The following is a 15,451-nucleotide window of genomic DNA, read 5'->3' as shown; positions in this document are numbered from 1 at the left end:
TACTTATTCCTGACTTCTATTTTTTCTTATATTTACTGTAACTACAATTATGGTGGGAAGTTAAATAAAGTTTCAAATATTTGAATCTGCTGAACATGGCCATGATTCAACGGACTTGAACTATTTTACTGATGAAAATTGGTTAACTTGCTTTTAGGTTTAATACTACAATATTTAACATTGACACATAAAAACATAACTAAAATCATTTATGTATAAAAATAACTATTTATTCATAAAAGAGGATATTACAATATATATATATTTATTGTAGAGAGATATTTTAATATCTATAATGGTGGGAGCATAAAAATGTAATTTGTTTCCATGAATAAAACATAGACATTATATTAGAAAAATAAAAAGAGGAAAATGTTAAGTTAAATTAAATCATTACTGTATTATGAGGAGAAGAATGTCAAGGGTGCGGTCAGCAAAAAAATATTATAAAAACTTTTTTATTTGTGCTGACATTTCGACATGAATTTGAGACATTCATCAGGGTTGAAAAAACAAAAAAGATATAACAAACATCACTCAGAGAAACATTAAAATAAAGGAAAATAATAAGCAAACAAATTTGAAAATATAAGTAAAAATGAATCTTCTCTCTAGTTCCTTCTTATTCATTTTTTTTTTCACTCATCTATATTACTGTAATTTTTTTTTCCATTGTAACATATTTTTTTTCTTTCATTGTAACATATTTTTCTTTTCTTTCTTGCCCATTTTATAATATATATCGTTTTCTTTCATACATTTCATCGTGTTGATTTGAATTATTTTTCATTAATTTAGACATTACTTACATATCTTATTATGTTAAGTCCATTACTCATCATTTGCAATTTCTTCTGAAACTTTCATTATGTTTATTGCTTGAACACTTTCTGTTTTTAGCTTATCATAATTTATTTTAAGGAAAACATCAAAATATAAAGGTTGATACAAATAAATAATTGCTTCTGATATAATAGAGAAAGTTGTTTATTAAGATAAATAGTAAAAACAGTAAACATTATTTTTTTAAATGTTTAATGTTTACAAAAAAAAAAAGTGACTGAGGAGAATTAATAGTAATTCAAAAAATCATTATAAACAATAAAATGTGAGGATGCTTTAAGTAACTCTCAACTTTGCTTTTTTTAATCTTCCTGCCTAGCCATTTCTGGCATATGGGATGCAGCAGCAACTCTTAACAATCATATATGGCATACAGGATGCCACACCTATGAAAGAAATAGACCCTACCTTCTGGCATGACTCGCCTTGGAAGCATCCATCATACTTCTTCCTTCAACCACACTAGGGAAGGTAACTCGCTAATTCAATTAGTTTTACTGTTTTCCGATGTCAGTAACTACTGTGCAGTCCTCCCTCACTTCTTAACTTATGTAAGTCTACCACATCACTCTCCTCCTATATGTCTGTGAAGTCCTCGATGAGTGCAGGAAGTTGCTCAGTGGTGGGCTTATTGTCATTCGTTGAGGTAGGCGTTGTAGATGGAGTCGCAAGGAATATTGTTAAAGATGGTAATTCAGGTGCTCCTAGAAAATAAGCTGGTTTCTGACGATCAATTGAATTTGTCTCGGGATCAGAAGTTAAATGTATCTCAAATATATGAGAGGACAAGGTGTGGTCTAGTATATGGTAAGGTTGGAGGCTGGCGTACTGCTTCATCTCATAGGAAAACATGAGTGCATCTTTGTAGATCTTTATGGACGAAAATCTGTTTTGAACTGATCCTATGAGGTTCTGGTCTTAAAATATTCATGTTATAACTAAGTTTTGTCGATATTTTTTGTCTTTTTTATAAGGCTCCAACATTTCTCCTGGGAGTTATATGGGTTGCCCAAGTGTCATCTTTATGTAGCTGCAAGTGTTATCATCACGAATTTCCAAGAAGAACTGAGAGAAGAAGCTCGGTCGAACTCAAGTACTTGATGAGATAGTCTTGGAAAGCCACTTTCAAGGTTCGATGCCACATTTTGACATAGCCGTTTGACAGGGATGATAGGCAGTGGTTCAACAATGTTGAGTTCCTAAAATACGTGTCAGCCACCAGAGAAGTTTCTCTTCAAAATTGTCTTCCTTGATCTGTCATTTGAGTTTTGCCATGTATAACATGATTTTCTGCATCATCTCTCTGAGTTGTGCGCTTTTTTGATTATTGTTAAAAGATTCTAGGCCTAGTTTAGCATTTTTAAATTTAATTTATTAAGAAGAATACATTAGCATTACTAATTATGAAATATCTGAAATCAAGTTCTTAAAGAGCATTTAGTGATTGAAATTTTTAACTTAGACCATTACATTGACACAATATTTATAGCTTTTTAAATCAATCATAGAATCAAAAAGCTTCCAAATTTACAATCCATAACCCAGAACAACCTCAACCATAAATGAGCAAGTAGCCAAGAAGATGCCTATAGCCAGGACCACAAAAGCGGAAGACAAGCTTCCTAAACCAAGTGGCGTGGCAGGATTGTTGTAATCCTTAGAAGGAGTAAGATCAGTGTCAGGACTGAATTGACGAAGTGCTGGATCAAATTTCAGATGAGATCTTATGAAGAATGATGAAATGCCTCCAGCCCGCAATCGAGAATCCACCATGTTCAGTGCAGCGCTGTATGCTGACCCAGCTGGGAAGATAGGCCTAGATCAATATAACAATTTAGTGAATAATATATCGCAGGCATATTTTTGTATCATTAAGGATGATATAACTATCAAAAGACTTATATTGTAGCCCTATGGCTATACAAGATATAAACATTAGAATGTATTTAGAAGGTGAAAAGGGGAAAAATTTGGACATTATACTACTAGTCTTGCTAAGTAGGTAAAATTATTATTTCATTGAATCATTAAATGTTTTAAAAATTTTGTTAGGTATATTAAAGTAGAAAGGTTTAAAATTTGTACTATATATTTTTAGTTGAGAAATTCCAGCTCTTTTCGTTCTGTGATAATTGAGTTTAAGGTGAATGGGGTATCGGCCCACTCTCCTGAGTCAGGTGGAGGGATTGTCTCCTCATAGCTTCCAGACAAGCTTCCCCATCCAGAGTGACTATCTAGGGGAGGTGACCAGTCTGCAGTGTGGGGGTGAGTGTAGTGTACTGTAATCTGTGTAAATGTATGAGCATCAGTGTACTGTTCCCCCAACCTGGAGGACCAGTGGCTATCTGCGGTACTATGACCAAGCGATGGGGCCGCAACCTCCCTAGGCCAACAAAATTTGACCACGTAGAGGGAAGAAGGCCAAGAGGAAGACCAAACATTTCCTGGGAGGAGATTGTTAAGAAGGTGTTCAGGTGGTGGGATATGGACTGGAGTAGAAGAAGGGAGATGGTCCAAGAACGAGATATTTGGTCCAGACTCTAAAAATCGTAACCCCACACTGCACAAGTGGTAAAGGGGATAAAATTATTATGAAAGTTTAGAAATTACTTAAAATTATAATTCTTTTAAATTAAATAATTATCGATTTTGAAATGTAAACTGATATTATTTGATAACACGAATAAAAAAGAATAAAGAAAAACCTTTGAACCACTTAAAGCCCTTGTATTTTTAAAATTTATAATAAAAATATCAACATTTTAATTTAGACATATATATTTTCCATACATTTTTACCATACACCATTTTTCAATTATTTTTATCTTTACCCTAAGGAAACAAATTTTAAACATTTTATTTTTCCCTATTTTTAATCTCAAGAGATGTCTATCAATTGTCAATTTTATCCATATTTTATCACTCTCACACACTGTTCACCAAGAGACTATTTGCTACTATTGCTATTTTAATGCTCTTTGTTGGACATTTTATTCAACTATATAACTCATTTAAATTTTTTATGTCTTTTTTTAAATTTTCTACATTGTTTTTGTTTTCAGATACAGTACTGTCTTCTAAAAGTTTTCTTTTAAAGTCATTCTTTTCTTTATTAAGTATTTCAACATCTTGAAAATCAAGATTGTGTCCGTTTTTTGCCTGGTCCTGGACTAATGCTATTTTTATTGTAGTTAGGTTTTTCCTTATTGTTACAGTCATTAGAATGCTGATAAATTCTGTTTTTTTATATATTGTTCATTCTTTCCATAATATACTGCGGGACAGTTCAGGCAGCTGATTTTATATCTCACATTTTTATTTTTATTTATTTTGTCTTTCACGTTATACTAATTACTCAACTCACTTTAAGTTATTTTTAGCAGTTAAGACTAACCTAGGTGGATGGAGATAAGAGAATTGTGTTCAGTATTCTAACCTTGTACAAATAGGGTATGAAAAGATAGTATCAGCATTGAACCGTTGAGTTTACTAAGCCTTAATATCATTATTATTCAATCAGTATTTTAGAAAAAAAATAAAAATTCATACCCAGATAAAAAATTTTGATGACATTGCCTAGTGATTTCAAACTTCCGCAATAAATCCTCCGGGGGTAAGGGAGAGCTCAAGAAGAAGAAGGTATCGTCAACTACTTCACCTGATACAAGAAACTTCCCAGTCTTCATTCTTTCAACCGTTTCTTCAAAGGTTGTACAGAGCCTGAATCTGCCATATGTCCAAGCCTTCCAGTCATCACTCTGGTCCAAGAAATAAATGAAAATTAATTATTGTTCAATAATCTATTCTGGAAATTATCTTTGAAATTCAATGTTGTTTAAAATTATTCATGCAGGTAAGCATTATCTCTCAACTAATGTAATAAATATTGGTTAAATTTATTCTTCAGTAGCAATAAATATAACTAACTTAAATGGCTGTTTAATAATTTATTACATACTTTCTATATCAATTATGAACAACTTTATTATTGTTGTAACTTTTTTTAGTGGGATTCAGTTATAAATTATTAATTATCAATCAGAATAATCAAGGAAAAATGTTCTTAGCATCTCATTAAACTCAAGTTTTAAACATTAAAACTATTTAAGAATAATTTTTTTTTATTAGTTTTATTTGCAAACAATTCTATTTTATATATGTATATATTTTGGTGACGTTTCGTTCTTTTTAACTTTGGCCACTTTTAAACTTTTTTATCCCTTTTCCAGTCCAGGCAATGTATTGAGTATTTATTGATATTATAAATACAAATGGAAGTATTAGTTGACATTTTTTCTTAAGGCTTTAAATATACAATATATTATTCAACATTCAAAACTATATAAGAATAAATTTTTTTTATTAATTTTATTTGCAAACAATTATATTTTATATATTTATATATTTTGGCGATGTTTTGGTCTTTTAACTTCGGCCACTTTTAAACTTTTTTATCCCTTCTCCAGTCCAGGCATTTTTTTGAGTATTTATTGATATAATAAATACAAATGGAAGTATTAGTTGACATTTTTTTCTTAAGGCTTTTAATATACAACATATTATTCATAATTACACTTAAAGTTATTATATTAAAAACATACATTATTCTTAAAAATAAACATAAACTAATATTTTGGTTGTTTTGTTCCTTATTTAGTGCAACATTTTTTTTTTTTATATTATATTTTTCAAACTAACCTTTTTACTTTATTTGTAATCTCCAAAGATGTCTGTGGATTGTTTATTTTATTCATTTTTCATTATTCTTACGCACAGTTAACAAAGAGACTATTTTAGTGCAATAAAATAAATACCTATATTTTATTGAACTATACAAGTTTTATGAAATTCAATTATGAGAAGATAGTTGACCATGGATAATATGTATGAGGAGAAGATGCAAATAAAACATTTTATTTTCCACTTCTTTCATTACTTTATTTTTATCTATATTCATTCTGTACAATTATTTATGTTAATCTTTCTATATACCCTTTATTCACTGGTTATTATCTTGTTTTTTGTTCTTATCCCTAATGAAGGCTAGAAATTCTGGCCGAAAAATTGTCACTAATAAATATGTTTTTAAACTTATTTGTGTTATTCTCTGACCACATCCAACCATCTTCTTCTCATGAACAAAATTTTATTAGTTGACAGAAATTATCAACATTCTAAAGACTAGAAGAATAAAGTTAACCCTAAATACATTTAAAAAACAACATTAGTGCAGCACCACACATAAAAAAGACTTAATTTTGATTTTCAAGATGTTGAAATACTTCATCGAGAAAATAACCATGAAGAAAGCTTTTAGAAACCATTATAATACCTTAAAACCAAAGCAATGCAATAAGTTACAAAACAGATACAAAAAGTTTAAAGGTATCCTATGCCAAAGTGCTAAATTAACTATTTTTAAGTTTTCCTTCATCTCATTACCAAAAATAATTCCCAACAGAGTGCACTAAAAAAGCAACAGTAGCAAATAGTCTCTTTTTTAACTGTATGTGAGGGTTATAAAACATGGATAAAATAATAAAAATTGGCAATCTATAAAAATCTTTGGAAATTAAAAACAAGGTAAAAAAGATATAATATTTGAAATATAGTTTTATTTTTATAATATGAATGAATATTTTTCCTCAATGATTCTGATAATAATTTAATAATTTCAATTTTAAGCAATTGTCCAACTAGATTTAGTATGCTGTGTGTATAGCAACTCGATGCAGTTGGAGGGCACTGCTTTTTTGAATGACGTTTTTCTCTCCTGGATTAAATATGTAGAATATTATACCATATCATCATCGAAGATGGTCTCATAGCCAGTGGAAGAATATGGTGATCCATAGGTGTATCCTCTATCGATAAGATCTCGTATTGTTTTAGGTCTCTCCTCATAAGATGGGATGACAAGCATTGCACTGAGTGATCCGTTAAAGGCTGCTGCCAGAACCATAGTCCCCCACATCCAGCTATAGAAGATGGGTAACTGAGCACCTCTCCAGTCCTGTCGCATCTGAGGTACTTGTACTAACACCGAAATAACGAAGAAAAATGTGTGGCCTAGTGATTTGTGATCTGAAAAAAGCAACAAGCCACTAAGAAACATTTAATTAAGAAATGAAAGAAGAAAGAAAAATTACCATTAATTAAAGTCTTCACTTAATTTAAAAAAGAAAAAAACCTTCAACTTTTAAACTTATGGAAAATACTTGGTTGTTTTATCACAAAAATAAATATTTTGAATATTGGATGATAATATGAAAAAAATATATGATATTGTAAAACTCTTTCTAATATAAATAGAATATTTTCTTCTGCTTTCTCAATTTGAAAGATTGCTGGTTGTTTTTGAGGAATTTTGATTGATTGATAAGCTTCATTCATTATTTATACTCATCCTAACCTGCCTGCTAAGCAATATGGATGTTCGCAGAGTGGGAAATATAGGTAATAAGCAATGATAAATCAGCAAACTAAAATTATTATTAATTTAAAAAATTAAAAATTAATTAAGTAGCTCACCTTCCTGAAGTTCTGGATTCAAACTCAGCTTTGCTGTCATAGTCAACAGAACTGGCACAACTATAACAAAGAGGACAATGAGAATCCATACCCAGATGCTAAAGACTTCTAGGAACAAACTCCAATCATAATTAACTCTCTTGGGCCGAGGAAGCAGATATCTGGATTGAGTTAATAATATTAGGGGAAAATATTACATCATAAATACAGGACCTGAGTTATGACTATTCACCTGAAGCACCCTATTCCCCAGGGAGCCAAAATTTCTGATTCGCCAATCATTTGAGCTCTGTACCAAATTCCACCAATTGAAGCATCCACCTTCCCATTTAAAGCTTCTGATTGGAGGCCTGGGGTCCGAATACTTCCATTTTTGTAAAAGCTGTCCCATCTCATTTGCTTGGTTACAACTGGGTGAAGACCCACAGATTCACAAAGTAAGATCAAATACATCAGTTGAAACCCATGAATCCACTCTGCAGATGCATTAAATTAAATGACATCCAATTAAAGCAATCAGGAAAGAAATTAATGTTATGTTTGGTTGAATTGGTATTCTCAACAAATATATATTTTTTTATTCATGGTATTGTAATTGAAATTTTTAATTATTTGCAATAATACTCACGAAAGTTACCATCTTGGTCAGGATGGGCTATCTGGCTATAAACAGAGTAATTGGTGGTGGCAATGGTAAAAATCGTCTTGTTATAATTAGGCAAATTGATTAATTTTTGCTAAAAAGAAAAAAATTCTTAACGATCATCACATTTATTAAATATCAATCTATAATGATTAAGCATTACCTTTACTTGGAATATGCTTGCTGCTGTGGTTTCATTTACCTCCTTTAACAATCCATTCTGGAATGTCAGGTATTTTTCTCCTACTCCATGCAGCTCTGATACCCATAAGAAAGTAGATCGGTTGAAGTAGTGAGATATCTTCTATCAACATTTCTCATTTAAAAAGATATGGCCAAAGGTATATACAGATAAAATATAAGGATTTCTCAGGATATTTTAGGAAGAGAAAATATTGAGTCAATGCCCCCTCCCCCTCCTTTAATTTAATTGTTTAATGTGTTAAAATAATTTTTGCATAAATATTATGATTGTTTTTGAATAATTTTATTTTTATTATTAATAATTGTATAATAATATACATCCTAGGTAACAATGGAACTTACCAGAACCTCCCCATGCAGGTTTCATGCCTAATTAGTAGAATTATAGTTCTATAGTATAAAATTATAGTTGTTCATTAAATGTATTCTGTGGACTGTAAGTAGCCCTCTGGAAAGTAATTATTTAAATTAAATGATAAAGTAAAGTATATTAAACAATAAAGGAAAAATAAAACAATACAAATAACTGCCCTTGCCTCGAACGCCTTCTTTATTTAATAACATAAAATAAAATGTAGCGAAGCAATCAGGAACCACGAGTTCGAAACCGTTATCGCTTCTCGCCAAGACGAAGTGTTTCAGATCGTTTGAGCTTGGATCCATACCTGTTTTCTTTAGCCACTTATTGTGCACATCTATTCAGTAAAATATCTTATAATGTTGTATGTAAGCATGTAATTAGTATTATAAATGCAAATATGTTGGTTTAATAAATTAAGTATGGGCGTTGATGACCTCAGGGTTTGACGCCCTTAAGCCCCAGACAACAACAACAACAATAAATTAAGTCTACCAAAAAGAATATAGGCCTCTCACCGGCCATTGTATCGTTAGTAGAATCAATACAATAAAGGGATCCTTCTGGCTGGTTATCAGCACCCCACCGATGGTGCTGATAACCAGCCAGAAGGATCCCTCCCCATTCTTGACACCCCCGGCTATCATGCCACCTCTGTAATTTCCACCTTCAGTGGACCCTGTAAACTTATCTAATATGCCATAAAGCAAAACAAGATTCACTGAAATTATGTATACATCATGTAAGTTGTATATATTGAAAATAAAGAGGTTAGAAAAAAAAATGAAACAGTACTTTCTTGGGACAGCAAATACAACAGTCAGTATATTCTTCCAGCCTTTAATGGATATGAAGGGTCTTATTTCACGCTAGAATCCTGTTGGTCACCCCCTCTTTCCTCTACCTTTCATCCTTACGTAGGATCGGATCTAGCGCCTAGTTACCCGCCGGGGTTACATGCCCCTTCGTATATACAGGAATAGTACCCTACATGTCGAGGTTATCCTTAGAGAACTTACGGCACCCGTATGTCTATTCAGCACCCAAATCAACTACTTTACCTAAGTGAACACGCATTTAGAAGTCCTTGGAGTCAAATTTACCACATCCGCCTCGACAAAAACATATATAAATAATCAAATATAGATTTGAGCTCACAAAAAGAAAGAAATATTAATAATTGAACTGAGTTACGTTAAAGATACGAAATTCTCGAGGTAGCCACTTCAGCTTTCCAGTACAGATCATCCCCTAATACCCTAATCATCCAAAATAGTTAAAAGAGGAAAAGTTTTTCATACGGTCTGTCCATCTCGTACAAAATGAATAAAGACTTCCATTAAAAGTAATTTCTACCTCCTAGTGCAGTACTTTGTACTCGTTTAGTTTCTTCACTGTCTGACGTGAAACATAAGGTTTGGCTTTGTCTTGTAAGAGTATAGGTTCCTTATGACTAACCATAGTAGATTTTTTTTTTGACAAGTGTTCAATAAATTAGGAGAAGATGGTTGGGGGTGCGGTCAATGAAACACAAATAAGTATGACTAACTTATTTGTGTTTCATTGACCGCACCCCCAACCATCTTCTCCTCATTTATCATCCACGGTCAACTATCTCTCATAATTGTTCAATAAATTATGTCAATATAACTGCATTACAATTTGGGTGTGATGGTTTCACTTCTGGGTATTAAGAAGAAATGATTTGGTACTGCCATTGACCACCACGCAGAAATCAATATTTTTATTAGATGCAAATTTGGTTTTGGTATGTGTCTCGGTTTTTCGTCAACATTTAATCACTGATCTGACCGATGCCTGTTTTCATTCACAACCCACTTTTCATCACACGTAAAAATTCTTTCGAAAAACGACTCGTTTTTTTGCTAGTAATCAGTGAAACGCTTCTGCCCTACCTTCTTTACCTTACCAATGCTCTTTAAGTGTTGAGAAACTGTCGATACACTTGTATCTAGTTGTGCTGTAAGTCCTTCAACTGTTTGGCAAGGGTTTTCTTCCACATTGTACCTAAGTTCGTTGTCCTCAATTGCTGGTGGAGGATTTCCTCTGTGTGGTTTATCCAAATCTTCCACAGTGTGCCTAAGTTCATCGTTGTCAATTGCTGGTGGAGGATTTCCTCTGTGTGGTTTATCCAAATCTTCCACAGTGTGCCTAAGTTCATCGTCGTCAATTGCTGGTGGAGGATTTCCTCTGTGTGGTTTATCCAAATCTTCCACAGTGTGCCTAAGTTCATCGTCGTCAATTGCTGGTGGAGGATTTCCTCTGTGTGGTTTATCCAAATCTTCCACAGTGTGCCTAAGTTCATCGTCGTCAATTGCTGATGGAGGATTTCCTCTGTGTGGTTTATCCAAATCTTCCACAGTGTGCCTAAGTTCATCGTCGTCAATTGCTGGTGGAGTTTTCCACTGGGTGGGTTAACCAAATATTTGTCATCTGCCAAAAAGTTTTCAAACCACCGGCGAATGTTCCGTTCGTAACAACACCCTTCTCTGACCGCTGTGTTATTGTTTCTTGGGCTGCCGATTGACCAAGTTTAAACCCATTAAAAAAATCAGTAAATATTATCAAAACTGAGAGGGTTAATAACGGCTCATTAAAATAAACGTAGTCAAGAACCAAAGTCCACTAATCCCAATTTAAATTTCTATAATTATAAAAAGGAGCATTTCATATGAAATGACCCAATAAATATGTAAATTGATATAGTGAAATTGATTTCGTGACTTGGAGCCATTATAATACAATCAAATGTAATTAAAGTAAAAGCATCGAGGCCAATGTAAAGTTATAGATAAGGATCAAATCACTTCCATATCCTGAACTTTTTATAGATTCTGAATTAATAATATAACCTGAATTTAAACTTTCACTTTTACACATGCACAAAATACACCCTAAGGAGAAGTATTGAGATCGTGAAAAATTTTAAATTCGAATTTTCAACGATAATAAACTTATGAAGTTCCTCAGTGTACAAATATCCAAGTCTCAAACATGGTCTATGTGTCTGCGTGAACAGTCTAGCATAAAATAATAAAAGTTTTACGAAACTAAACTATGTTTAAGAAAAGAATGTGCCTAAAATATTATAGCAACCGGTTGCTTAACCGCCGGATGGAATGAGCCACTTTAAATCATTGATTTTATAAAGTTTAACCATTTTCTCGAAAAAGCTTCAACGATTTTTTTCAAACTAGTTATGTCAATGCACAATTTAATGTTGCTTAATATCACATGTATATATCCTCTCCTCTTTGAAATAGACTAACAGTACCTAATATCGGATTTTAAAAATGTCTCCTTTTAAAGTAGGTAACTTGAGAAACGAGGAAAAATCTCTATGTTCGAGCCATGCTTAATAATTAATTTGTAAATATTATTAACTTTGTATTAGTGTTTAATTTAATTATATTTTATTTTTATTTGTATCATTTTCTTTAGAAGTTTATTTTTATTTTAGAAAAAAATAGATGTACATATATTTTGAATTTGTAATATTTAATAATAAGAGAAACAGTTGCTAAGGGTTGTTAAACAGTTGCTAAGGCATCGCCTAGCAACAGTCTGAAAATCTACATTTTAAGTCAGGTGCAACGCTGCCGAGTTACCTTAGCGGGTAGTTGTCAGGTTATCGAGTATTTGGGGTAAAATGGATTAAGGTTATATATAGGTGTGCTAGTGCAGTGTCACACTAGTTCTTCGACTAGGTTTTTTTTAGTTAATTATTAGAGACTTTTTCTGACACTAACAAGTTTTTAAATTTCCTAAGATATTGAATTTTAGGACATGGGCGTCCCTAGACCATTTGGGACCTATGACATATTTTTTTTGGTTTATTTTTGAAGCATGGGATGGATATAATTTTTGGGCCTTGGGCTGATTTGTTTTTGGGGTCCGAGAATTAATTTTAAGATCGGAAATAATTAAAACAAAAAACAATACAAAAGAATGATGTTTTCCCACCTATCGTCATTACATTTGGTAAGGATGCTATGTTGCGACAGTGGACTGTCAAGAGGTATACATATGACAGTTGAACGTGACACTTAACGCGACGGTTAATCTACTGTCATTACTCGTACTATCAACTATCACGTCAGACTCAGTTCGTCAATACTGTCGCGACACTTAACTGTCATGACTGTAACTAAAAAACAATTAAACCATGGTAAAGACTGCTACTTTTTTCGCAATAACTGAAACTGCACGATTGTTTACTGTCAAGGCGTATAGATGTGAAAGTTAACGTGACAGTTGCTTCATTATATCACTTGTTCTATCATCTATCACGCCGATTTTATCACACACTAGTTTTTTTTTTTTGTTCTTCAAGACTTTTCTTCAAAAAGGCTACGTTGATTTAAAGAATAAAAGCAGAAATATTTTTCCAGGTACAAAAAATAAAATCCTTGTGAGAAACGTAGAAATATTTATGTACAACATACCGGAAGGCATATTTTTTTAGAAAAAATATCTACTATGTGAATTTGTTGGTGTAAATGCAGAGTGATGAGAAACTCATAAATAAATACTATTAATAAATAAATATATTTGGTGACTTTAATTGATATGATTTCACAAGAGAGTATTTGTTTCTATATTACCATACAGAATTAGTGAAGAAAAGATTTGTTGCACTTCAGTACCATATAACTTTTAATAGAAATTAATTTCTAATCAAATTAGATGGTAAGCACCAGGTTTTGTAAAATTTGTTCTATATTTTGGCATTTCATTATATTTAAAAGAATTTTCTTAATTTGGATATCTGTAATTACAAATTTGTAGTACACAAATGAATTTAATAAAAAAAAACTTCATTTTATGCGATATTTGTAGTTCTTTCTTCCTGTAATATGAGTATACCGTCCTAAAAATGGTTTTGATCGCTAAGAAAAAATTCAACATATAATATTTATTTGTTTATTTCATATCCTCTCTGTACTTAGTAAGGAAGTGCTGTTTTTAGAACAACGGAGGTAATTTTTTCAAGATCACGCCTTACCTTTAGATTTTTCACCAATTAAGGGTACCCAATTTACGAGGCTGGGTGGATCTCGGAGGGCTCTAAAACCCACAGGATTGACTTAAGGCTACATCTGGCCCAACTTGATTCGAACCTGGGTCCTTGGAGTTAATAGCACAGCGACAAACCTCTGTGGTGCCTAGCTTTCAGTAATAGATTATGATAATATAAAATATTTCAATACTTTACGTTAGGGTGACAAAGGTGATGCTTGCCAATTTATATTCTTGATTTGATCTGTTTATTGTGATATACATGATAGTGATGTAGAACTGTAAATTGAAAAAAAAAATCAAATACTTTTTTTTAAGTGAACTTACTTCTACATTCTACAATTTGTGTACATAATATTGTAAGAACTTCTCCATCAATATATTGTCGGAAACGTCGTGACGTCAGTTTTAATTTAACAAAAACATCTAAATCGCAATTATTTAAAATACCAATAATAATAAAAAAATATATGTATATTTCAAAATACTCTGAATAGAGATTTGTTGAAAATTTTCGACCTGTGTTACTTTTTAAAATCTTGATCAGTTACAAACGCCAGTGGTCTACACTAATAGTGAAGCGGGATATTTTTATATATCTGGATTCAAGAAAATCTTCAATATACTAACTTGTAAGTCATCTGGCGAAGCCGGCTGCCAGGTGACCAAGATGATCCTGAAACCGGGCCCAGATGGGCGCTCCACGGTGGACGGGTAGTCGTGGAGGAGCAGCCGAGGACAGAGGGCGGCCTGGACGGCGATGTAGACCAGAGGGAGGTAGAGGGCCAGCTCGCGGTGGAGGCTGGTGGCCGCTGGAGAGCCGTCGCTCTGGAGGAGGGCGCACTGGAGTATACTGGTCACCTGCCTCAGCCCGCCCATCACTGAGCCACCACTGGCTTCTACTGTCTGTGCTACTGTTGAAATATCGACCGCTGCTAATAGCACCGATTACTTTCTTCACTCTAATAGCCCCCCCTATCGATCATGTCACGGAGGCCTGTCCTTGTAAAAATGGAAACTGTAAACAAGAAGGGGGTCATTGATTGTCTGGGTTGTTATCACGGCCACTGACGATCTTATCCAGCTGTAGAGTAAACTCATTATCACGCAAAAGGTGAAAAAACTACTCCGCTACATAACATTAACCTTTCATGCAACAGCAACGTAAATATTGTGTATAGTATTTTGTTATTATACGATTAATTCTCAAAATAAGGGTCATCATTTATATCAGTAGAACAATCATGGTCATATTACGAAAGCCTATTTATCAATGAGATAAAAACTCCTTTTCTTACACACACACACACACATATATACATATTTTTCTTTATAATCAGATCGGCGTGGTGGGCATTACATGGTTATTATAAAAATTATATTTTTTATTATCAATAGATGATATAAGGTTTAGTCGGGTGAAAGACATCTCAAAGTATTCATCAAAATAGGTTAACTTTGATTGGAATTATTAGATCTGGTCAGCATAGCCTGCGAATAACTTTAATAGTTGAATGTGATATGTGAATGTATAATTATGATGGCCATGTAGGCCGAAAAGTTGAACATATAAACTATTAATAAAGACTGTTTAAGACTTAAATAGATACAATTTAGTTTATTTAAACAATAAAACCAGTTTCGATGAAGTGATAGGAATATATATAAACTAAATTTTTATTTTTATTTTCAGATTACCGATTTAATATATTGATTGTTTGAGAGTGGTTTATATTATTATTATTTTTTAATAATTTATTTATTGTTATTTACAACTGTATACACATATATACAACAAGTAAATTTGCTGTGCGTGATGTAATTTAGTGACA

At 32.5% G+C, this 15,451-nt stretch overlaps 1 protein-coding gene across 1 annotated transcript; it reads right to left on the bottom strand.

Annotated features, from left to right (window-relative positions):
* Positions 1-995: 995 nt before the first annotated feature.
* On the bottom strand, positions 996-14,528 carry LOC106681688 (uncharacterized). The gene is made up of 8 exons (XM_014422137.3): positions 14,250-14,528; positions 8,181-8,321; positions 8,003-8,111; positions 7,607-7,850; positions 7,375-7,535; positions 6,644-6,927; positions 4,393-4,601; positions 996-2,659 (listed from the first exon to the last, which is right to left on the bottom strand). Exons 1-8 carry the CDS (start codon positions 14,496-14,498, stop codon positions 2,371-2,373), a joined length of 1,686 nt encoding a protein of 561 aa, XP_014277623.1. The 5' UTR covers positions 14,499-14,528; the 3' UTR covers positions 996-2,370.
* Between the last annotated feature and the right edge of the window lie 923 nt (positions 14,529-15,451).

Source organism: Halyomorpha halys, unplaced genomic scaffold (genome assembly GCF_000696795.3).
Source record: "Halyomorpha halys isolate HHAL.00 unplaced genomic scaffold, Hhal_1.1 Scaffold360.1, whole genome shotgun sequence".
Taxonomy (NCBI): Eukaryota; Metazoa; Arthropoda; class Insecta; order Hemiptera; family Pentatomidae; genus Halyomorpha; species Halyomorpha halys.
Note: the sequence above shows the minus strand (reverse complement) of the source record. Positions and strands in the feature narration are given on the sequence as shown.